Source organism: Aquarana catesbeiana, linkage group LG12, assembly GCF_042186555.1.
Source record: "Aquarana catesbeiana isolate 2022-GZ linkage group LG12, ASM4218655v1, whole genome shotgun sequence".
Lineage (NCBI taxonomy): Eukaryota > Metazoa > Chordata > Amphibia > Anura > Ranidae > Aquarana > Aquarana catesbeiana.
The window spans coordinates 227,885,398-227,911,258 of record NC_133335.1 but is presented as its reverse complement, the minus strand read 5'-3'; the positions used below and the strand labels follow the sequence as shown (position 1 = coordinate 227,911,258).

Sequence of the window (25,861 nt, the reverse complement as noted above, 5' to 3'; positions counted from 1 at the left end):
AAGAAGACTAAGAATCAACCTGCCGATTCTCCTCCCGCTTTAGTGGTTTATAAACTTCTATTGTTTCTTGACCTCCTCCATGTTGAGACCCCTCTGTCTACCTGCAAGCCTTTGAACTCAAAGTCTGTTAAATCCCCTGACAAGTCTTCCTACGCTTAAAGGTGTGTCCTCAATGGATGGCGGGACATTTGTTGGCCCATGCCGTTGCTTGGACAGTTTGCATCTCAAATGTTTGGGGTACAGGAGGTGATGTCCCAAGGCTACGAACTTGAGTTTCATTCCCTGCCCCCTCTTCTGTTTCTCTCACCTAATCTTCAGATCTCCATCAGGTCTTTTGGATCAAGGTAATATCGCCCAAGTTCCTGTGGCAGAACAGCTCCAGGGGTTTTACTTCAGTCTGTTCACTGTTCCCTAGACCAGGGGTCTCTCAATTGCAGCCTGAGGGCCAGTTGTGGCCCTTTGCTAGCCTTTATCCGCCCCTTGGGGCACTATTCCTCCCACTGATATGAGGCACTATTCCTCCCACTGACACCAACAAGGGGGCACTATTTCTTCCACTGATACCAATGATGGGATACTATTCCTCCTACTGATAGGGGCTTTACTATTGCTCCTACTGACCACCAACCCTGAGGTCGTATTTATTCTCACTGATGCTGGGCCCTGGACATTTTCTGCACCCACTGGCCACAATCCGGCCCTCCTAAATTCTAAAGGACAGTAAACTGGCCCTTTGTTTGAAAAGTTAGGAGAACCCTGCCCTAGACCAAAGGGGGCATTCACCCCAATCTGGACCTCAGAGCCGTTCCCAGCTGCCGGACCTCGCTGCCTGCCGCCGTCCCCAGCTGCAGGACCTCGCTGCCTGCCACCGTCCCCAGCTGCAGGACCTCGCTGCCTGCCGCCGTCCCCAGCTGCAGGACCTCGCTGCCTGCCGCCGTCCCCAGCTGCAGGACCTCGCTGCCTGCCACCGTCCCCAGCTGCAGGACCTCGCTGCCTGCCGCCGTCCCCCAGCTGCAGAACCTCGCTGCCTGTCGCCGTCCCCCAGCTGCAGAACCTCGCTGCCTGTCGCCGTTCCCAGCTGCAGGACTTCGCTGCCTGCCGCCGTTCCCAGCTGCAGGACCCAGCTGCCTGCCGCCGTTCCCAGCCGCAGGGCCCAGCCGCAGGGCCGCCGTTTCCCAGCCGCAGGGCCCAGCTGCCTGCCGCCGTTCCCAGCCGCAGGGCCCAGCTGCCTGCCGCCGTTCCCAGCCGCAGGGCCCAGCTGCCTGCCGCCGTTCCCAGCCGCAGGGCCCAGCTGCCTGCTGCCGTTCCCAGCCGCAGGGCCCAGCTGCCTGCCGCCGTTCCCAGCCGCAGGGCCCAGCTGCCTGCCGCCGTTCCCAGCCGCAGGGCCCAGCTGCCTGCCGCCGTTCCCAGCCGCAGGGCCCCGCTGCCTGCCGCCGTTCCCAGCCGCAGGGCCCCGCTGCCTGCCGTTCCCGCTGGGAACTGTATATCTGTATAGGACACCTCGACAAAGTGCTGAAAGGTGGAGCTGTTGTGTAGAAAGGGTTTGCTCTGCATGGCCTCTGATGGACAATGTCCCTTTGGACCAGCTGTTGACAACATACTCAAGGATGATGCTACTTGTGTCAAGAACACCCATCTTCCTCCACAGAAGATGACTAAGAATCAACCTGCCGATTCTCCTCCCGCTTTAGTGGTTTATAAACTTCTATTGTTTCTTGACCTCCTCCATGTTGAGACCCCTCTGTCTACCTGCAAGCCTTTGAACTCAAAGTCTGTTAAATCCCCTGACAAGTCTTCCTATGCTTAAAGGTGTGTCCTCAATGAATGGCGGGACATTTGTTGGCCCATGCCGTTGCTTGGACAGTTTGCATCTCAAATGTTTGGGGTACAGGAGGTGATGTCCCAAGGCTACGAACTTGAGTTTCATTCCCTGCCCCCTCTTCTGTTTCTCTCACCTAATCTTCAGATCTCCATCAGGTCTTCTGGATCAAGGTAATATCGCCCAAGTTCCTGTGGCAGAACAGCTCCAGGGGTTTTACTTCAGCCTGTTCACTGTTCCCTAGACCAGGGGTCTCTAAATTGCAGCCTGAGGGACAGTTGTGGCCCTTTGCTAGCCTTTATCCGCCCCTTGGGGCACTATTCCTCCCACTGATATGAGGCACTATTGATCTTTTATTAAAAGAATCAAGCAACCAATTTTATACAAAAGTAAAAAACAAAACCATAGTACAAAACTTCAACAGAAATCCAAGGAATACACATCCATGTTCAGAATATATACAATATATACATAATCCACTACCAAAATTATTTACATAAAGCAGCAGAGAGGGCCTAAGAGGCACAACCCATCACCTATGTACGCAGCCATTTATCAAAAATTAATCCAAAAAAAAAATAGTAATCTAGGGTGATAAGAGACAGACAGCCACACCCGGGAAAGAGACTCCTGGCAGTCAGGGAGGCTTGAAACCCCTCCACGCCTTCAACCAAGCCCCCTGACTCCGCTTGTCTCTCTCAAGCACCCGAATCTTCTCCACCTCATGCAGAATGTCATACACCACCACCTGAACAGGAAGGATTTTACGCCGAATGCAGACCTGACACCGTGCGTTCCAAGTGAAATAACGGACTATTAGGCTAACTAGAAAAAGTGTATCTAAACAAAAAACCCCACCAGTATTGAATGCTCCGTACACCCACTCAGCATAACCCAGCCTGGAGAGGAAAGGGACACCGAGGGCCCGCCCCACCTGTTTGTACACCTCTATGTTAAAAGGGCAATGAAGCAGAAAATGGTCCATAGTCTCCTCCTCACCTGCACACTCCTCCCGAGGACAGCTACGATCCACCCCACTGCGGAATTTCAAATTGCCCCTAACATAGAGTCTCCCATGGAAGCACAACCAGGCCAGATCCCTGAATTTAGGGGGTACTCTGTCCAAATTAATAAGTCTTAACCCTGCCCTCAAAACTGGGCCTGGGCAATCCCTTAAGGCCAGTGGGTCATGAAAGACTTCGCTCAAGACTCGACTCATAAGGACTTTCCTCGGAACCGATCTGAGATCTTCAGCCGACAATCGCCACTGCCGTAGTAACTTCAGGCACGGAGCGACATAGGCTGGTAGCTGACCACGATGACCCCTGAGATTCTTCACTTGGCCACCTTCTTCCCAAAGTCGTAGAAAAGGCCTAAACCAAGATCTAAATATGCCTGCCCATCCAGGAGGTTCCACTGCAAGCATATTACCAATATTAAACTTGAGAAAAAGCAGTGAAAAGAAAAGAACTGGGTTGACCATACCTAAGCCACCCTCCCTCCTGGATAGATAGGTGACATTCCTCTTGATGGGGTTCAGTCTGTTCCCCCACAACATCTGGAAGAACACACTACTGACCCTAGCATAGAGAGACACTGGCAAGATGCAGACAAAGCTGACATACAAGAAGATCGGAATCAGGTAAGTCTTAATCAGATCAACCCTTTCCCTCATAGATAACTTCCATCTCTTCCAGCTGACCACCTTAGTATTGGCAATTTCCAGTCTGCCTTCCCAGTTTTTGAGGCCATAATCGCCAGGTCCAAATTCAATGCCTAAAATCTTAATTCTTTCCTGGGGCACTGGAAAGGTGTCCGGGAGATCAAACCCCTCACCTTCCTTTCCCATCCAGAAAACTTCACTCTTTTCCTGATTGATCTTGGAGCCTGATGCTTCAGAATACCGTGATGTCAGAGAGACCACCTCCTCTGCTTCATCCGCCCCAGTGACAATCACGGACACATCGTCCGCATAGGCAACAACCCTCAAAGGCGGCTCACCCGGAAGCCCCACTGGCACCCCACACAACATGCCGCTCTCTAGCCTCCTGATGAAGGGGTCGATTGCAAACACATAGAGCAGGGGACTCAGGGGACAACCCTGGCGCACCCCGGAGCCAACCCCAAAGGACTGCCCAACCCAACCATTAACAAGAGGAAAGCTCTCTGCCCCCTCATACAAGACTTTTAACCAATCGACAAAACCACCCGGCAGACCGTACTTACTAAGGAGCAACCACAGGTACTCATGGTTAACACGATCAAAAGCCTTTGCCTGATCCAATGTCAGCAAATACTTTCCCCAGCCTGCAGCCCTGCACCGCTCCAAGGCCTCCCGGACAGCTAAAACTGCTGTGAAGGTGCACCTACCCTGGACCGAACAGTGCTGATGGCGAGAAAGCAAAGACTCTGCTACTGACGATAGGCGCCAGAAAATGATCTTTGCCAGTATCTTTCTATCGACATTAAGAAGGCTGATGGGGCGCCAATTCTCAACCATCGAAGGATCTTTACCCTTTGAAAGAAGAATCACAGCTGAGTGCCTCATGGAAGGGGGAAGTACCCCCTCAGCAAGGCAACTGTTAAAAACCTCTACCAAATGTGGGGCCAGAATAGACTTAAAAGCTTTGTAAAACTCAGCCGTCAAGCCATCCGGTCCAGGTGACTTTTTGATGGCAAGCTGTTCAATTGCCCTTATCACCTCTTCAACTGTGATCTCCTCTGTCAAATTCATCAATGGGACATCTTCATCATTTAGACCTGGAGTAGAGTCCAAAAAGCTTTCCATCTTGTCACGGTCAAGCTCTTTCCTCCCAAGAAGGTCAGCATAAAAGGACCTCACGACCTCCAGAATCCCTGACCTGGACTTTGTCAAGGAACCTGTACTGTCCTTAAGGCCAACGACCGTTTTAACAGCTACACCTTGTTTGCAGTTCTGGTAAGGGTCAGGCGAGTGGTACTTCCCATAGTCCCTCTCCAGAACCAAAGAGGCATGCCGGTCATATTGACACTTCCTGAGAAGGAGTTTCACTTCGGAGATTGCCCCAGGATCTCCTCCTCTCGAGACAAGAATATCCAGCTTCCTCCATAAACGTTGGTAGGTCATGTATTTATTAAACTGCTTTCTATTGGCTAGGCCCCTGAAGAATCCAGCAATCCTCTTTTTGGTCAGCTCCCACCACTCAGCCTTGCTGCTACAAAAGTCCAGGATGGTCACCTGTGCCTGAAAGAATTCCTCAAAGGATTGTCTAACATGTTCTTCCTTGAGTAGAGTCGAATTCAATCTCCAGATGCCCTTGCCCCTCTGAGGGGTGTCTGAAGCATTCAGGACCACAGATAGCATACAGTGATCAGAGAACTCTACTGCCTGCACCACTGGGGGTGAGAAAGCAGAGGTCTCCTTCAAAAAAAACCTATCTATTCTACTCTGACTATTACCTCGATGAAAGGTGAACCCAGTGTCATCCGGGAGGTGCTTAATGTGCACATCCACAAGACCAGCATCCCTAACCATACTATTTAAAAAAACGCTATCATATCCCAGCCTGTCCTTGAAGTCCTTCCTGTCCTTGGGCCTAGTTACTGTATTAAAGTCACCTCCAAAGACCACTTGCCGGGATGTAAAAAGAAATGGCTTGATCCTTGTAAAAAGGCATTTCCTGTCCCACTTTGTGTGCGGCCCATAAACATTAATTAGGCGCAGGTCCTGCCCTCCCACAAGGACGTCTAAGACCATACATCTCCCAATCTCCACCTCAATAACCCGCCGGACAGTTACCATGCCGGTTTTAAACAACACCGCCACACCGCCGTAAGGCTCGGCCGCAAGAGACCAGTAAGATGGACCATACCTCCACTCTCTCTTGGCCATATGAATATCTGCCAAGGAGGTGAGCCTAGTCTCTTGCAAAAATAAAATTTCAGCATCTAATTGGCTGAACAAAAAGAAGGCCATAGAACGAGCTCTTACTGACTTAATGCTGGCGACATTTATTGTCACCACTTTTAACGGAGGGGGAACCGCCATTTGGGTTATTGGGTGGATTGCTTCTTAGCTCCCCTCTGCTGCTCATCACCAGAAGCCTCTCTCTTTCTTGAGGCCGCCTCAAACTCCATTTCGGAATCAGAACTTCGCTCCGAAGAAGCTCCAGATGAAGAGATATCCCAATTAGAGGACCTATAACGGTTGGAGACAGGCACTGGAGCCTGTTCTGTCCTCACCACCTGCTTCTTCCGCTTCCCAACCTTCCTTCTCTGTTCCAGGTACTGCAGGTCAGCTTCAGAGATGCCCTCATCTCCTGTTTTTTTCTTTGGAGTCTCTACAGAAGACTCCTTTACAGAGGAAGAAGCGACCTTTTTAGTACCCACTACCACTCCTGGTGGGGGGGGTGCTCCCTTTGAGTCAGACTTAGGAGGGGTAGACTCCTGGGGGGGAACTGACTCAGGGGGCACAGACTTGGAAGGTTCTGACACAAGAGGAGGGGATACAGTAGGCTGGGGGGACACAGAGACAGATACAGAAGGAATACTTACAGACACAGGAGGGGTGGCCACAGGAACTGGGGAGGGATCCTGAGCAGGACCAGGGGAGACGGTCACCCCAGAGGAGGATGGTACACCAGGGGCCTCACCCTCCATCCTGTCCAGCCTTGACATGTCATCAATTACCTCCTTCTCCATATTGTGCCAGGCTTCAGGACACCTGCTGTAGGGGTGGCCAAGGCGCAGGCACAGGTTGCACCTGATCATCTCGGTGCAGTCCTTAGCCATATGACCCTGACCCCGACACACTGAACATATCAAGGCTGAACAGGAAGAGCTCAAATGCCCCTTTTCTCCACAGCGGTGACACAGCTTCGGCTGACCAGGGTAGAAAATAGTCATCCTATCCCTCCCTATAAAAGCTGAGGAGGGCAGGTGACGGACAACATTCCCATCCCTGGCCAACCTGACTGTAACCGACCAACCCCCAGTCCAGATGTTACGCTCATCAAGGATTTTGCTGGGCTTAGTCAAAACCTCACCATAGTTCCTTAACCAGACCTCTAGGTCCCGAGCAGGAACACTCTCATTAGTGAGTATGATGGTTATCTTTTTCACCGTTGACCTTTGCGAAACCGCAACTGGGGCCAGACCTTCCCATTCAGGTCTTGACCTGCACCGAGCCTCATATCGCTCCCAGAACAGGTCAAGACCCTCTGGCCTGGTGAAACTAATGGTATAATCCCGTGTCCCAGCTACATGTATTAGAGCATACAGATCATTTGCCCCAAAACCCATCTCTAAAATCAAATCCACCACTGCACGCCGTGCTGGAGGGATCGCACCACCTTCCCATTTGAGAATTACCACATTTCTTCTCGGACCCCCAGCAGAAGCCAGAGACCCAAGACCAGATCCCGGGGTGCCCAAAGTGGTAGGCTGCAGGGGGAAACCCCGCTTGGGGGCGGAGCTACCAGGAGCAGAGCGTACCACCTGAGCAAACGTGGGTTTATCAGGGCCAAGGCCCCACACTGAAGTTACAGCAGTCTGTACATTACTATTATTATTCACTACTTGAACGGAGTTGGTAGGACTGTCCATCACACTTGTACTGGGACCATTGTTCATCACACTTGTACTGGGATGATTTTTATCAGTCACACAAATATCCACATTCTTATCAGGAATAGTCACAGTTTCTGCTGCAATGCCAGCTGTCTCCTGAAGCTGTGCTGTAGAGTCTTCAGCAGGTTTGGGGCAAACAGCTTCAGATTCAGCTAAATGGGGGTTAATTGGCTCTGCTGAATGTTGCAGTTCATCTGCAGGAATGTCATTTTTTAAATGCAAACTTTGCTGTACTGCAGCATCAGCAGGCACAGCATTGCTACACATAGGACTAGCAGCCTGATTGTCACTGGGCACATTGTCAGTATCAGTCACAAAAACTGTTTTATGCACCACATGGGGCTTGACGGGCTTTACCTTGTCAGGCACATTATCTGTTATGTCCTCCTCATGGAACACCAGCTGATCACCCCGCAAAGGAGACTCCATTGCCTGGATTACCTTGAGCATGCCTCCTGAGTCCTGGGAAGGCATGGGGCTGCTTACCTCTCCCTGAGGGGACAGGGGGTCTGAACTGGGGGTCTCCTCCTCCACCTCCATCTTTGTCATCCTGGCAAACCTTCTGTCATTACAGAATTTTTCTTTGAAGGGCCCATCTCTGCCTTCCATCATGGCCACAATGGTCTCCTGGTGTTCAACCCGGACCTTGGCCAGTTGGATCTCCGGATCCATGGATCCACGTTTCTGGCTATGTAAGCCCTCACGCTGCCTTCTCAAGCGCTTCACCTCGGCTCTGAGCTTGTACAGCTTGTCTCTTTCTCTATTCAGGACTTTAATCCCAGCCACCACTCGCTCCCGGATGGCCTCTGAGCCTTCATCTTCACCAGGGGTAGAGAGATCCCCAGCCATGGCTTGTGCAGGAGCAGGCATGTTACCTGATGGCCCAGGAGATGGCTGGGAGCTTCCAGCAGGAGAGGCCCTGCTGGCCTCCATGGCTTCCCCAGAAAGGGGCCAGGAGAGCTGGGATAGATTTCCTCACCAGTCCCCTCTCACACGGATCAGCAGCAGCTCCAGAGACAGCCTCCTCCTGACACACCTGTGCTCCAATGATGGGTGGGGCACTATTCCTCCCACTGACACCAACAAGGGGGCACTATTTCTTCCACTGATACCAATGATGGGATACTATTCCTCCTACTGATAGGGGCTTTACTATTGCTCCTACTGACCACCAACCCTGAGGTCGTATTTATTCTCACTGGTGCTGGGCCCTGGACATTTTCTGCGCCCACTGGCCACAATCCGGCCCTCCTAAATTCTAAAGGACAGTAAACTGGCCCTTTGTTTGAAAAGTTAGGAGAACCCTGCCCTAGACCAAAGGGGGCATTCACCCCAATCTGGACCTCAGAGCCGTTCCCAGCTGCAGGACCTGGCTGCCTGCCCCCGTCCCTAGATGCAGGACCTCGCTGCCTGCCACCGTCTGCAGCTGCAGGACCTCGCTGCCTGCCGGCGTCCCCAGCTGCAGGACCTGGCTGCATGCCGCTGTCCCCAGCTGCAGGACCTCGCTGCTGCCTGCCGCCGTCCCCAGCTGCAGGACCTCGCTGCTGCCTGCCGCCGTCCCCAGCTGCAGGACCTGGCTGCATGCCGCTGTCCCCAGCTGCAGGACCTGGCTGCATGCCGCTCTCCCCAGCTGCAGGACCTGGCTGCTGCCTGGCGCCGTCCCCAGCTGCAGGACCTGGCTGCTGCCTGGCGCCGTCCCCAGCTGCAGGACCTGGCTGCTGCCTGGCGCCGTCCCCAGATGCAGGACCTGGCTGCTGCCTGGCGCCGTCCCCAGCTGCAGGACCTGGCTGCTGCCTGGCGCCGTCCCCAGCTGCAGGACCTGGCTGCTGCCTGGCGCCGTCCCCAGCTGCAGGACCTGGCTGCTGCCTGGCGCCGTCCCCAGCTGCAGGACCTGGCTGCTGCCTGGCGCCGTCCCCAGCTGCAGGACCTGGCTGCTGCCTGGCGCCGTTCCCCAGCTGCAGAACCTCGCTGCCTGCCGCCATTCCCAGCTGCAGGACCTCGCTGCAGAAGCTCGCTGCCTGCCGCCGTTCCCAGCTGCAGGGCCCCGCTGCCTGCCGCCGTTCCCAGCTGCAGGGCCCCGCTGCCTGCCGCCGTTCCCAGCTGCAGGGCCCCGCTGCCTGCCGCCGTTCCCAGCTGCAGGACTTCGCTGCCTGCCGCCGTTCCCAACTGCAGGACTTCGCTGCCTGCCACTGTTCCCAGCTGCAGGACCTCACTGCAGAACCTCGCTGCCTGCCGCCGTTCCCAGCTGCAGGGCCCCGCTGCCTGCCGCCGTTCCCAGCTGCAGGGCCCCGCTGCCTGCCGCCGTTCCCAGCTGCTGGGCCCCGCTGCCTGCCGCCGTTCCCAACTGCAGGGCCCCGCTGCCTGCCGCCGTTCCCAGCTGCTGGGCCCCGCTGCCTGCCGCCGTTCCCAGCTGCAGGGCCCCGCTGCCTGCCGCCGTTCCCAACTGCAGTGCCCCGCTGCCTGCCGCCGTTCCCAACTGCAGAGCCCTGCTGTCTGCACCACATGAACCTGCTTTCTGCCAGCACACCGACATTCACTTCCATAATTATTACAATCATTGAATAGACACAATTCAGCTAATTCACATGTTTAGTAAATCCATTAAAAACCTCCTTTTATAAGATAATTTGACTCCGGTGCCTTTAATAAAGATCATTTGGCTGTCATCTACATATAGTTACAAACTAAACTCTAAACACTATTTTTTTGTAAGCCTGTTGATGAGTTTGACCTTCTGCTCCACACATATAGTCTCGGACTATATCAGGAACTTTTTCCCACTCCTGTTCCTGCAGGAAGCCTGGCTTCTGACCCGGGAAAGAGAGCTCAAAGCCGAGGTCCGGAAGGGAAGAGATAAGGAGATAGAACTGGTGATTCAGCGTCTGGAGTCAGAGATGTCAACGGCAAGAGAGGAATGTGAAAGAGCTGCCGAGAACAGGTGCGAAAAATTAATTCTACTAGAAAGCGGAACAGTAACACATTTAGAGGTGGATTTACTAAATGCAAATAGACTGAGCACTCTGCAAGTGCAGTTGCTCCGGAGCTTAGTGAATGAGTTGAAGCATCACTTTGCAAAGGATACTCAATTACATGCAAGGGAAAAAAAAATATGCATTTTGCTTGCACATGATTGGATGATGGAAGTCAGCAGAGCTTCCCCTCATTTACTAAGCTCTGGAGCAAATGTCCTTGCAGATTGAGCAGTCTATTTGCCTTTAGTAAATCAACCCCATTGATTCACTACTGGAAATGTAACATAATAATTTTCGCTTTTCTGTACTGTTTATGTGCTGCTCTGTCCCCAGGCTGGCCAGTTAAAAATAAAATGTCGATTACAGCATTAGAATTTGTGATAGTCTACATAGGTTGTCTTTTGATAATTTAGATCAGGGGTCCCCGGGTCGTGGACCAGTGCCGGTCTGTGGCCTGCTAGGAGCCAGGCCACGCCGTGGGGGGTTTGCAGCGGGCAGAGCAAGCTGGAACAACCTGCACTGCCACCCTCTGACCACCGGAGGGTGTCTGCTGCCCTTCTAGCACCACTACCCCCTTCCCTCTCTCTGGCCAAGAGGATAGAGAAGGGGAGGGAGGAGAGCTGGGCTGGGGACAGGATGTAATAGCACTGGTGAGACCCAGCAACCACCACACACCCCCTTCGCTAGGTGATAAGCTGCATCCCCCTTCAAGGTGACAAGCTTAAGCCCCCCCCCCCCCCAGTAGTCTTTCCCCGGTCCATGACTTCCGAATGGCCGGTCCCTGGTGCTGGTAGGTTGGGGACCTCTGATTTAGACAGTTCTAAATTACATTTTTAGAGTGAAATAGTTGTTTTGGATGATCGACCGTAGCTGTACAATCTCCATTTCCTCATCTCTGGGGGTAACGTGATGTCTACAAACATTACCTGCGGCAAGAGCGCCTGGCCACACATGGATTTGCATGGATTTATTGTGACTTGTTTATTGCTGATCTATTAGGAGACCCTAGACTTTATGGGTCATGTGATTTCTGATGTCAGCAATGTCTCTCCAGCCTTGAGGTTGCATGGTGTTTGGATGGGCTGTCAACGCTCCTCAAGGCATGAAAAAATAGGTCCTGGAAGATTATTTTTTTCAGCGTAGGCCAACACGAGGCGTTGCAATATATTCAGGTGCAGTGCACTGTAGCTTTCTTGGGGGTTCTTCTAACTTTGCATTGCAATGAACATCTACAGTACAGCGGGGCCCTAAACCAGAAGGTAAACCAAGGTTTCTCAATCAGGGTTCTGCAAGAAGTCCCCAAAGGGTTCCACTGCGATCTAACCGTTAAGGGCAGGCAGGCGATGGGTAGACCATATCCCCACCCAACCGACCCTCCATCTCCTCCTACATGCAGAACCGTGCAGACAAGCAACCGTGTCTGCAGTGATCACAGCTGGCCCTCCTTTCCTGTCCATCCCAAGCGCTTGTATGTCACATTCCATGGGATGGATGAGAAAGGAGGGGTGTTGGGGGGTCACTACCGGAACAGGTAGTAACGTGTCGCAGCAGCTTCCCTGTGCTGCTCAGGTTTGTCCCAGAATTGAGTATCTGTGCTGAAAAAGCAAGCACAAGTTTCTAGGGCTGTTACTGATTAAAATTTTCGTGTTCGATTAATCAATTTCTCTATTAATCGACTAATTTCGATTAATTATAACGCACATATAGATCCAACTACTTTTAGCTGATCTCTTTGCATTGCAACTCTGCATTAGTCAGTGGTAAATGTGGTATACCTGATATACAATCACCCGACACTAGTTTCCACAATCCATGACTTAAAGTGGTGTTGCAGCCGAAATTATACTTTTTAAATTTAAATACCCCTATAATACACAAGCCTAATGTATTCTAGTAAAGTTAGTATGTAAACTAAGGTCTGTTTTGTTAGTTTATAGCAGTAGTTTGTTATTTTATAAACTTACAGCAGGCTGTGGCCATCTTAAGTGTGGGCATCTGAAGCCAGACTGTATTTCTTCCTGGATCTCATCCTTGCAGATCTCGCACATGCTCAGTGTAATAGGTTTCAGATTAGGTTTCCATAGCAACGGCAGCGTCAGAGGAAGTTGCCGCCCCTTCCCAGTAGGCATTGCAAACAGGAAATGATGCGATGGGCCGCGGCCAGGGAGGAGGAAGTGAAAAATGAATACAGCAGATATACAGTAGGTGCTGAGAAAATTTTTTTTTAAATCTCCAATTCGTTTACAGTGCACAGTTTAGTGAGGGATGCTGAAGAGTTGTAAAAGTGGGTGGAACTCCACTTTAACTTCACAGTTCACACAAAATACGTTTTACATTCAAACTGTAGCACTGACGTAAGTCATTTTTTTTAATTAAACTTTAAGAAAAACGTAGAAAGTTAGTTTACCTTTAATTATAAAACTTATCTAGTATATTGCAACGGCCGGACATAGCGGGGCATGGCTAGGACGTCACACGTAAATCAAAAGCAAGCGCCGCCGTCATGGCAACAGCAGAAGCCCATCCACACAAAAATATCACAGCTTATCAGCCTCTAAGGACAACAATGTTAAAAACGGAGGTTATCAAATTTGCCTACATTTAGCTCACTGAATGATCCCAGTTAACTACATCCATATTTACCATTACTGTCCAGGCTGTCCGGTGACGCCATGGACATCGACGTCACCGGACTCCTTTTGATCGGTACTCAACTCTCCGCCGGCTTCCGGGTCTTCAGGGTCTTCCGTCGGAGATCCGGTGACGCCACGGACATCGACGTCACCGGACTCCTCCCCCCTTCCTTTCGTTAGCAGACGAAGGCACTTGGGGAAGGGGGGAGGAGTCCGGTGACGTCGATGTCCGTGGCGTCACCAGACTCCTCCCCCCTTCCCTTCGTTAGCAGACGGAGGCACTTGGGGAAGGGGGGAGGAGTCCGGTGACGTCTATGTCTGTGATGTCACCGGATCTCCGACGGAAGACCCGGAATCCGGCGGAGAGGTGAGTACCGATCAAAAGAATTTTGATCGATCAAAAAAAAAATTAATGATTAATCGAGGAATTAATCGTTCATTTCCGCAGCCCTACAAGTTTCACATTAAGGAGGTACCTTAGCATTAAACAATAGAATATTCAATCTGTAAAAATAACTTATATCTACAGCTCGCTGATCACACCGATGTATGATGTCAGTTGTAGATCCAAAATTATATCAAGAGCTCCCTGAGATCTGCCAAGCGTCTCTTCAAGATAAAAAGGTTTAGAAGGGCTGAAATACTCGAGGCATTCAAAATAATTGTGGCAGATCCAGAATACACTTTACACTGGGGATGCAGACCTTATTATATTACAGCAGCACTAGAAACTCTGATGTGTGATTACTAAACCAAAGTGGCATGGCTGCTCATTTGTCTCTATTGTCACAATATAAACAAAAAGAAATGAACGGTAATATGCCAGTCTAGTGCCGCATCCAGTATTGAAAGCAGAAAAGAAAATATCCCCCAAGGTGGACTTTAAAGGCACATAAGAGTATAGTTGAAGGAGTATACAAAGTATTTATAATGCAAAAGATTATTTATTAATGGTTAAACATAGTCGTTAAAAATGTACATATATAGATATGAAACTGTGGAATGTCTAGACAGTTTATGATATTGTCACCATATTTGTAAACACATATGAAGTCCTGGGTGCAAAGATGACTTTCATTTTTAACTATGTTTAACCATTAATAAATCTTTTGCATTATAAATACTTTGTATACTCCAACTGTACTCTTTTATGTGCCTTTAAAGTCCACCTTGGGGGATATCTTCTTTTCTGCTGTCATAATATAAAGGTCATCTTACTGTAGAACCAGGTTCACTAATTGGCGGACCACACAGCAGTCCTATCAGGACTGTGGCCGCCGCTATCATCCTGAGTTGGCGGGGTGGGAGGTGCTGTATATCGGGACAGAGGGCAGGATTCGGTAATCACCTACATCTTAAAGTAAGAAGTAAGCCAGCTCCCACCCTCTGTCTTGAGAGGGAGCACCTCACGCCAGACCAGAGAGAGAGGGAGGACACCCAGCTACTGTGCCTCTGTCCTGGTAGGACTGTGCAGGAGAGGCTGAATGGTGTAAAGGGGGAAAGGGGGGCTATGACTGCAAGAGGCATTGTGATGTGAAGGGGAACTTGGGACACTGTTGGACTGCTTTAAAGGGGGGACTGTGAACATGAAGGGCAAATGAGGACATTGTTGGACTGCTATAAAGGGGGACTTTGGACACTCATGTAAAGGGGTGATGTGCATATGGGGGGGGGCAGTGATGTGAACGGGGGGCTGCTGGGGACAGTGATGTGAATGGGGGGGCTGAGGACAGTGATGTGAAGGGGTGATGTGAATGGGGGGCCTGAGGACAGTGATGTAAAGGGGGTGATGTGAACGGGGGGGGGCTGAGGAAAGTGATGTGAACAGGGGGCTGAGGACAGTGATGTGAATGGGGGGCTGAGGTTAGTGATGTGAAGGGGGTGATGTGAATGGGGGGCTGAGGACAGTGATGTGAAGGGGGTGATGTGAATGGGGGGGGGGGGCTGAGGACAGTGATGTGAGTGGGGGGCTGAGGACAGTGATGTGAAGGGGGTGATGTGAATGGGGGGGCTGAGGACAGTGATGTGAAGGGGGTGATGTGAATGGGGGGGCTGAGGACAGTGATGTGAAGGGGGGGGCTGAGGACAGTGATGTGAAGGGGGTGATGTGAAGGGGGAGGGGGCTGAGGATAGTGATGTGAAGGGGGTGATGTGAATGGGGGGGCCGAGGACAGTGATGTGAAGGGGGGGCTAAGGACAGTGATGTGAAGAGGGTGATGTGAATGGGGGGGCTGAGGACAGTGATGTGAAGGGGGGGCTAAGGACAGTGATGTGAAGAGGGTGATGTGAATGGGGGGGCTGAGGACAGTGATGTGAAGGGGGTGATGTGAATGGGGGGAGCTGAGGACAGTGATGTGAAGGGGTGATGTGAATGGGGGGGGCTGAGGACAGTGATGTGAAGGGGGGGTTGAGGACAGTGATGTGAAGGGGTGATGTGAATCAGGGGCTGAGGACAGTGATGTGAAGGGGGTGATGTGAATGGGGGGGGGGGACTGAGGACAGTGATGTGAAGGGGGTGATGTGAACGGGGGGTTGAGGACAGTGATGTGAAGGGGGTGATGTGAATCAGGGGCTGAGGACAGTGATGTGAAGGGGGTGATGTGAATGGGGGGGCTGAGGATAGTGATGTGAAGGGGGTGATGTGAATGGGGGGTTGAGGACAGTGATGTGAAGGGGTGATGTGAATCAGGGGCTGAGGACAGTGATGTGAATGGGGGGGGGGGCTGAGGACAGTGATGTGAAGGGGGTGATGTGAACGGGGGGTTGAGGACAGTGATGTGAAGGGGTGATGTGAATCAGGGGCTGAGGACAGTGATGTGAAGGGGGTGATGTGAATGGGGGGGGGGGGGGGGGCTGAGAACAGTGATGTGAAGGGGGTGATGTGAATGGGGGGGCTGAGGACAGTGATGTGAATGAGGGGGCTGAGGACAGTGATGTGAATGGGGGGGCTGAGGACAGTGATGTGAATGGGGGGGCTGAGGATAGTGATGTGAAGGGGGTGATGTGAATGGGGGGGCTGAGGACAGTGATGTGAAGGGGGTGATGTGAACGGGGGGTTGAGGACAGTGATGTGAAGGAGTGATGTGAATGGGGGGGGGGGGGGGCTGAGGACAGTGATGTGAAGGGGGTGATGTGAATGGGGGGCTGAGGACAGTGATGTGAAGGGGGTGATGTGAATGGGGGGAGCTGAGGACGGTGATGTGAATGGGGGGGGGGCTGAGGACAGTGATGTACAGAGGAGACTGATGTAAAAGGGGGACTGGAATGTGTTATAGCGCAAACATAAGATTCGGACCTCTACCAGAAGAAAATTTTACAAACTGGACCCCTATGAATTTTAATTCTGTAGAATGACGCCTCTGGCTTATCGGGGAGAGATTTCACACAAGATGTTTTCTGTTGTAGAGTTAAAAGAGTTCGTGAGAAATACGAATCGGAACTGCAGGAAATGGAGCAGTCGGAACGGAAGCTGCAAGATCGCTGCAACCAGCTGAAGGAGAGAGTGACGGAGCTGGAGGGGGAACAGATTCGACTGCAGGGGCATCTGAAGCAGAGAGAGCAGGAGGTGGAGGACATCAGGAAGGTGAGGATTAGGCTCCACTCCGCTAAAGCCGCTGACGTCCTCCTGTGATCGCACCCTGCTGCACTCTGTGATCGCCATCTCCTCCGGACATAGCTGATCACAGAGCAGGATAAAGAGACAATCAGTGGCTCTTTACCACGTGATCCGCTCTGTCCAATCACAGCCGACCACGTAGTAAGCACAAGCCAGTTTCAGCATTTTTTTCCTTGCGCTGACAGCGTGAGGAGAGGAGAGCCAATAACCGGCTTGTGTGAAAGGGACATCTACATTGATAATCTGATTATCAGAGCCGCCTCATCAGTGAAGGAGAAAAATGACTTGTTTACAAAATTTAATAACAAACTATGAAAAACTTTCAATCTTTTTTTGTTTATTTAGCAAAAAAAAAAAAAAAAACCACAGTGGTGATTTAATACCACCAGAAGAAAGCTCTATTTGTGTGAATAAAATGATAAAAATCTCATATGTGTACAGTGTTGTATGACCGCGCAATTGTCATTCAAAGTGTGACAGCGCTGAAAGCTGAAAATTGGCCTGGGCAGAAAGGGGGTAAAAGTGCCTGGTAGGCAAGTGGGTAAATTATGAGGAGAATATGGACTTTAATGGCACCACATACACATAACTGGTAAAAATCAAAATGTTTTATTTTACAAAAATATATAAGACAACAAATACATTTAAAATATTAGTGATTGACATTCAATTCCAAAGCTGGTACAAATATCAGCCCCGGTTCAGCAGTTAGTAAGGGGCAAGTTCAATCACTTCTGGACCAAGACTATTTCTGGCTCTTGTTGCTTACAAGTTAAAATCTGTTTTTTCTTTCTAGAAAATTACTTGGAACCCCCAAACAATAAATATATATATATATATATATATATATATATATATATATATATATATATATATATATATATATATATATATATATATATATATATATATATATATATATATTAGCAAAGACCCTAGAGAATAACATGGCGGTCGTTGCAATATTTTTTGTCACACGGTATTTGCACAGCAGTCTTTCAAATGCTATTTTTTTTTTTTTTTTTTTTTTTTGGAAAAAATACACTTTTTTGAATTAAAAAAATAAGAAAACAGTGAAGTTAGCCCAATTTTATTTGTACAATATGAAAGATGAAGTTACACCGAATAAATAGATACCGAACATGTTACGACTTTAAAATTGCACGCACTTGTGGAATGGTGACAAACCACTTCAATACAGGGCATATTCACCCCCTTCCTGCCCAGGCCAATTTTCAGTGCTGTCGCATTTTTAATGACAATTGCGCGGTTGTGCAACACTGTACCCAAATTAAATTCTTCTCATTTTTTTCCCCCACAAATAGAGGTTTCTTTTGGTGGTATTTGATTACGTCTGCGATTTTTATTTTTTGCGCTATAAACAAAAGAGTGACAAGTTTGAAAAAAAACACACTATTTTTTTACTTTTTGCTATAATAAATATCACAATTTAAAAAAAAAATTTTTTTTTTTTTCTTCAGTTTAGGCCATATTCTTCTACATATTTTTGGTAAAAAAAAATCACAATAAGCGTTTATTGATTGGTTTGCGCAAAAGTTATAGCGTCTACAAAATAGGGGATAGATTTATGCCATTTTTATTATTATTATTTTTTTTTTACTAGTAATGGCGGCAATCTGCGTTGTTTTTTTTTTTTTTTTTTTTATCGTGACTGTGACATTGCGGCGGTCATATCGGACACATTTGACACTATTTTGGGACCATTCACATTTATACAGCGATCAGTGCTATAAAAATGCACTGATTACTGTATAAATGTCACTGGCAGGGGAGGGGTTAACACTAGGGGGCGATCAAGAGGTTAAATGTGTTACCTAGGGAGTGATTCTATCTGTAGGGGGAGGGGACTCACAAGGGGAGGAGACCGATCATTTTTCCTCTGTACTGGGAACACACGATCGGTCTCCTCTCCCCTGGCAGGACGTGGATCTGTGTGTTTATGCACACAGATTCCCCGTCCCGGCTCTGTTACTGGCAATCGCGGGTGCTTGGCGGACATCGCAGCCGCCGGGCACGTGCGCCGGCTCCCAAGTGATGTGGCGGTCGCCCCCTAGACGGCCGGGAAGCCCAGGACATCATATGACGCCCGCCCAGGATGGGAGGCTAGGAACCCCAAATTTTATGTGCAAACCCAGTGGAACTAACACTACAACATATCCAAAGCTTGAGGTTCCTAGCACCAAGTGGCCCTGAGATACGGGGCCCCAAAGTCGGTTCAGAAAAATTTTATTCTCTGCTGCAGAAAAGTGCTTGACATTTTCCGAACCAAATTTGGTGCCCCATATCTTGGGGCCACTTGGTGCTAGGAACCCCAAGCTTTGGATATGTTGTAGTGCTAGTTCCACTGGGTTTGCACACCAAATTTGGGGTTCCTAGAACCAAGTGGCCCCGAGATACGGGGGCCCTTAATTCGGTCAACTGTGTCCATCTACAGCAATGTCATTTCGGGACCCTTTGGGTCCAGAGACCCCAAATTTTGGCTGCAGCTAGGGGGCATCTAGGAACCCTTAACTACTGAGTTTGAAGTTCGGGGGACCTATGGCTGCAAATGGGCACAGTGAGGCTGCTAATGGGCATTGTTGACCCTCTTTTCCACTTAAAGTGGCTGCACATTTCTCACCCTAGGCTTATACTCGAGTCAATACGTTTTCCCAGTTTTTTGTGGTAAAATTAGGTGCCTCAGCTTATACTCTAGTATATACGGTAACTAGTTCCTATAGGATATGACAGTGTTGTGGAAATCCCAGCAGAGATATCTTACTATATAGACCCCACAGAAGCTATTTAAACTCCAAATTCAAAAAAATGGTTCCTAATCCTTCATATAGGGAACAGCAGCCCCAGGATGGGCAGTTTATATTTCTTGAACCTCTTTGTTCCGGAAGTGTTGGCTGTGCCGAGAAGTTCTGCTCCTAAGGTGACAACGATGCCATAGTAGCGAGTCTCAGCGTTGTCACCATAGGATGTGTGCTACAAGCCAGAGCGCAGTGGGCGGGACAGAGAGCTTGATTGACACCATTGCCAGGCACTCTTCAGCATGGCCACACCCCCAGCTCAGCTGGCATCAGCAAGCCACATCGTTTGTGCGCAGGAAGTGGAGCCACAAGAGCCGCCATGGTTCACATGGCAAGTTTAAAGTGGTTGTAAACCCTTACAGACCACTTTAACCTACAGGTAAGCCTAGATTAAGGCTTACCTGTAGGTGCAAGAAATATCTCCTTAACCTACACGGTTAAAGAGAGATTTTCCTGAAAACGGGCACCGATGTCTACGGCGCATGCGCGCCATAGACAACGTCGCAGGCGCACTGAGCATGCCGCTAGTGAAGACGATCATGCCAACACTGACGGCTCCCTCCCACGCGTTGCGGGAGTGACGTCATCGCTGCTCCAGCCATACTCCTGTGTCAGGTAAGTGACACATAATGGGCTACTATGCAATGCATAGTAGCCTATTATGCTTTACCTTTGCAGGGAAACAAAGAGGAAGTAAACCAATTAGGGTTTACTTCCTCTTTAAAGGGGTAAAAAATAAGTTATACAAAGCAATTGCAAAAAGAAAAGTGTAGTGTAGACTTTTACACAAGTATTCAAATCTGATTTATCTTTTTTTTTTGTAATTTTAGATTTAGTTGTACTTGAAGGATGGGGAATATCCCTTGAGGAGAGTAGGAGTGGCTGTCCCTCTAACGAGCGCTCTTCTTTGCCGACCAATTGCAGATCACGGATCGGTTAAACGAGGAGAGGAAGAGCCTATCAGATGTGATCCGTCAGGAGTTCGCAGACCGCCTGGTGGTAACAGAAGAAGAGAACAAGCGGCTGAAGATCGAGGCTTCGGAAGGGCAGGCCCGGCATCGCCTGGAGCTGGAAAGGATCACCCGGGAAAAGGAGGAGGAGCTGGAGGAGGTGCACAAAAGGTGAGCGCCATCCGCAATAACCTGTAATAATGTAATCACACAAGAAATTGGCTTCAATTTTTAGCTAATTGGACACTTTATTCAATTACAATTCTGATTAAAACGCAACCCCCGGCACAAAAATATCTTCCTAGAAAGCCACAAAATATATACATTCACTTTGCTTTCCAAATCCCAATATTACCTTGTAATAGTAATGGTGTAACAATATAACTTCTAAATCAACCACTAATCAGTATATATAAATATAGCTGCTGTGTTCAACACAAAAGGGGTGTGATAATTATATTATTTATATTACACAGCGCTCATTTAAATTACAAAGTGCCTTGATACCATACACCAATATATAATTTCTATGTCATCATTTTACAATAATAATAGTAAACAAAAATAAAATAAATCAAAGTGAAAAAAAATATCAATACAATTTTCAAAGGGGTTTGCAATATACAGTGCCTTGAAAAAGTATTTATACCCCCCTGACATTTTTCCACATTTTGTCATGTTAACACTAAAAACGTAAATGTATTTTATTGGGATTTTATATGATAGACCAACACAAAGTGGCACATAATTGTGAAGTGGAAGGAAAATGATAAATGGTTTTCAATTTTTATTTTTTACAAATATGTGAAAAGTGTGGTGTGCATTTGTATTCAGTTCCCCTTTACTTTGATACCCCTAAATAAAATCTAGTGGAACCAATTGCCTTCAGAAGTCATCTAATTAATAAATAAAGTCCACCTGTGTGTAATTTAATCTCAGTATAAATACAGCTGTTCTGTGAAGCCCTCAGAGGTTTGTTAGAGAACCTTAGTGAACAAACGGCATCATGAAGGCCAAGGAACACACCAGACAGGTCAGGGATAAAGTTGTGGAGAAGTTTAAAGCAGGGTTAGGTTATAAAAAAAATATCCCAAGCTTTGAACATCTCACGGAGCTCTGTTCAATCCATCATCGGAAAATGGAAAGAGTATGGCACAACTGCAAACCTACCAAGACATGACCGTCCACCTAAACTGACCGGCCGGGCAAGGAGAGCATTCATCAGAGAAGAGCCAAGAGGTCCATGGTAACTCTGGAGGAGCTGCAGAGATCCACAGCTCAGGTGGGAGAATCTGTCCACAGGACAACTATTAGTCGTGTTCTCCACAAATCTGACCTTTATGGAAGAGTGACAAGAAGAAAGACATTACTGAAAGAAAACCATAATATGTTTCCATTTGCAGTTTGTGAGAAGCCACGTGGAGGACACAGCAAACATGTGGAAGAAGGTGCTCTGGTCAGATGAGACCAAAATTGAACTTTTTGGCCTAAATGCAAAACGCAATGTGTGGCGGAAAACTAACACTGCACATCACCCTGAACACACCATCCCCACCGTGAAACATGGTGGTGACAGCATCATAGCGTGGGGATTCTTTTCTTCAGGAGGGTCAGGGTGAAGCTGGTCAGAATTGATGGGAATATGGATGGAGCCAAATACAGGGGCATATTCATGTGTTAGAATGGCCCAATCAAAGTCCAGACCGAAATCCAATTGAGAATCTGTGGCAAGACTTGAAAATTGCTGATCACAGATGTTCTCCATCCAATCTAACAGAGCTTGAGATATTTTACAAAGAAGAATGGGCAAAATGTCCCTCTCTAGATGTGCAAAGCTGGTAGAGACATCCCCAAAAATTCTTGGAGCTGTAATTGCAGTGAAAGGAGGTTCTACAAAGTATTGACTCCGGGGGGCGCCATACAAATGTACCCCCCACACTTTTCACATATTTATTTGTAAAAAAAAATTTGAAAACCATTTATCATTTTCCTCCCACTTCACAATTATGTGCCACTTTGTGTTGGTCTATCACATAAAATCCCAATAAAATACATTTACGTTTTTGGTTGTAACATGATAAAATGTGGAAAATTGTGCTAACCAGTGCATTATATCTTCAATGTGAATTATGAGTAAGGTAGTTGCACGCTACTATGCTGAAAAGACTAACACAGGGTTGCTGCTGCTGTCACCTCTGTGCTCCCACAAAAAACAAGATATAAATTTAGTATAAAAATGAGACAGCGCTGCATATATATAATAAACCAAGATAATATAAAATGAAAATTGTGTACAGTATAAGTCCTCAAAAAAAGGCCAATAATAATAATTTATAAGTGATATTTCTTCCACTAGCATGCAGGAAGATGTGACGGCTTTTCTTGCTTCAAACCACATCCATATCCATAGTTCTCCCGCCACCACATGCAATGCTCCCTCACCTCCTTCATAGACCCTATAGGGCAGTGATGGTGAACCTTGGCACCCCAGATGTTTTGGAACTACATTTCTCATGATGCTCAACTTCACTGCAGAGTACATGAGCATCATGGGAAATGTAGTTCCAAAACATCTGGGGTGCCAAGGTTCGCTATCACTGCTATAGGGTGTCAAAACACGCCTTGCACACAGTGCAACTCTCCCTTCAGGAATAATCCTCCCTGGTCCTTAGCAATCTCTGTGGGACTCTCAAGGGGGCAGGTAGTAATCTATATCCGATGTAGATTCCTTCCACTATTCTGCTTCAAACTTGAAACCACATTGGCTGCCGGTAATGCCACAGATACATAGAAAAAACAAAGAGTGCCTCCAATGGTGCAGTAGCCAAGGGATTAAAAACGGAACCTTACCACCCCAGCTAGTATTCAACTCACATTTATTAAAAAGTTTTTAAAAGCATTAGTACAAAAATCATCAGAATGATCTCACTTGTTGCCACAAGGTTCCACCGCCAGACTCCACCTCTACTAGTTACGCCACCTCTCACGTGGCTTCATCTGGAGGAATGAGCTTTTCTCCAGATGAGTAGAGAGTATATTATCTTGGTTTATTATATATGCAGCGCTGTCTCATTTTTATACTTTATATCTTCAATGTGTGTCACCGCCAATAACATCACGGAGAACTCACCAGGGCCCCTCTATTAGAGTGGTTCACCCTGATCTTTATCCCCTTTGGGGAGTTCCTCATCCAGGAATTAAGGATCAAAGAAGGGGGTACCATCCAGTTATGTCACAAGAGTTGCCGCCATTCCCTGACGTAAGGAGAAAAAAGGAATAACCCCTCAGGAAATGGTGGGACTTTGAAGGTAACAGAGTAATAAAAACAATTTTATTGGTACAAATATACATAAATATACATTTAGGAAAAATATACTGCAATCACATTAAATGATCAATAAACAATAAAATCAGGAATATACTGATATGAGGACCGAATGTGTATTTGTGTAGTCTTCCACCTGAGCCTACGCGTTTCGGGACTGCTTAAGGAGTCCCTTCAACCAGGGCCCCTCTATTAGAGTGGGTCACCCTGATCTTTATCCCCTTTGGGGAGTTCCTCATCCAGGAATTAGACCAGGTACTGTATATTGATAAGAATATATCGCAAGCACTTTTAAAAGGTTTAGCTTGAAAATGCACTTGAGACCGCCAGGCTACCCACAATCCCATCATCTCCTCCCGCATCACTCGACCTATAAAGGTGCCTAACAACATTTCCCATTTTCTATGATCAGGGTCAAGTCTGCCATTGTGAAGAAGGAAGAGACTGTGAACAGCCTCCGGAAGCAGTGCGAGGTCAGTGCACAGAGAGCGACATTAAAGTAGAACTCCAACTATTTTTTTTTTTAAATGTTTTTGATGATGTGGAAGGGTTTGAACCCACTAGATCAGGGGTCTCAAACTATGGCGCTCCAGTTGTTCAGGAACTACAATTCCCATCACGCCTAGTCATGTCAGAGTTTTACAATGCCTTATGGGGCTTGTAGTTCGGCAACAGCTGGAGGGCCGTAGTTTGGAGATCCCTGCGTTAGAGAGATCCCCCCTTTCTCTTTTCTCCAGGTCATGATCAGAGGAGGGAATAAATCTGGATCAGGTTTTTATAAACATTTTGAAAATCAGGGAACAGATCCAGTCAGAGTCAAAAAAAAAAAAAAAGTTCCATCAAAAATACAGTAAGGAAAAAAAAACGTGTGTACCGCCTCCACCAACATTTCAGGGCCTTGCCAGATCCCACCCCCAAGGCTGTCACCCTGAGAAAGAGGGTCAGTGAAACATTGGAGGAGGTGGAGCATGTCTCCTTGCTGTATCCTCAATAAATCGCTGAGGTTTTGCTTTAAATGGACACATAGAATGACCAGAGGTATATACCGCATACCATAGGCATGTGCCTGGGCTTACCCTGGTCACTCTGTGCCATGCGAAATCTTCCTACTGCGCAGGCTCCCCCCCCCCCCACCACCACAGTGCTGCTGGCTCCCCTCCTCTCCCCCTGGCTGCTGTGGGGTATGTTTCAAGATGGAGAGTAGCGGAAGGGGCTAATCAATATGTCATTTACCAGGACGTTCCTTTTCTAAATGAGCACAATGAACACACGCGCTGTTTTTTTTATATTCATAACTGAAGCATAGTAAACTGTTTACTGTGCTTCATTTTGTGAATGAACATGAAGCCGCTCAGCACAGAGCATTTCCTATTCAGTCCCTGTCCAACGCAGCTGAGGCTGCAGAGAAAGGCATGTGTGTTTGAGCTTTGGGGTGCACACCTATGCCACGTATTCTGTACTCCACAAACTGTCAGCCAATGGCCATAGTCCATAAAAAGGCTAACAGCCTGAACAGGTCCAAACCAACCCCCCCCCACAGCTCCTGGAATGGGACCGGGGATGGATCTACTCTGGAGTATGTGAAGAGAAGCCGGGGAGCTGCAGTTAGTAGCATCAGAGCAATAACGCTTTATTGAAACAGTTTAAAATCCTGGAGTCCAGCATAAAAGACCCTATAAATTTGTATATAGACCGCGCTGCCAAAAATGAGAATCAAGATTACAAAACTGTTTGCAAAAACATAAATGAACAGCACCAAAAAAAAAAAAATACAACTAATGTCCAATGTATCAATAAGTCCCATTCAAATAATAGTTGCTTTGAAAACAAAAAGGTAGGTGAACAGGTGCTGCTGCCATTTGTAACAGATAAACACGTGACCAATTCCAGATGTCACCACATGTGTACACTCACCACAATGGATGGACCTTCTATTGCTATATACATTGGGGGAAAATAATAATTTGATCCCCTGCAGATTGTGTAAGTTTGCCCACTTACAAAGTCTAAAATTTTTATCATAGGTGTATTTTATATGATACAGACAGAATATCAACCAAAAATCCAGAGAAAAAACATGATACAAATGTTATAAATTGAGTTGCAGTTCAATGAGTAAAATA

The 25,861-nt window shown here is 48.0% G+C and overlaps 1 protein-coding gene across 4 annotated transcripts in view; it reads left to right on the top strand.

Moving 5' to 3' along the window:
* The window catches only part of CEP131 (centrosomal protein 131), a 120,910-nt gene that overhangs the window by 79,910 nt on the left and 15,139 nt on the right, over positions 1-25,861 (top strand). For all 4 annotated transcript variants that reach the window (XM_073606858.1, XM_073606855.1, XM_073606854.1 and 1 more), the window contains 4 exons: positions 10,222-10,364; positions 16,437-16,614; positions 20,388-20,584; positions 24,151-24,211. In XM_073606858.1, the coding sequence (XP_073462959.1) occupies positions 10,222-10,364; positions 16,437-16,614; positions 20,388-20,584; positions 24,151-24,211 (579 nt within the window). The remainder of the gene's footprint in view (positions 1-10,221; positions 10,365-16,436; positions 16,615-20,387; positions 20,585-24,150; positions 24,212-25,861) is intronic.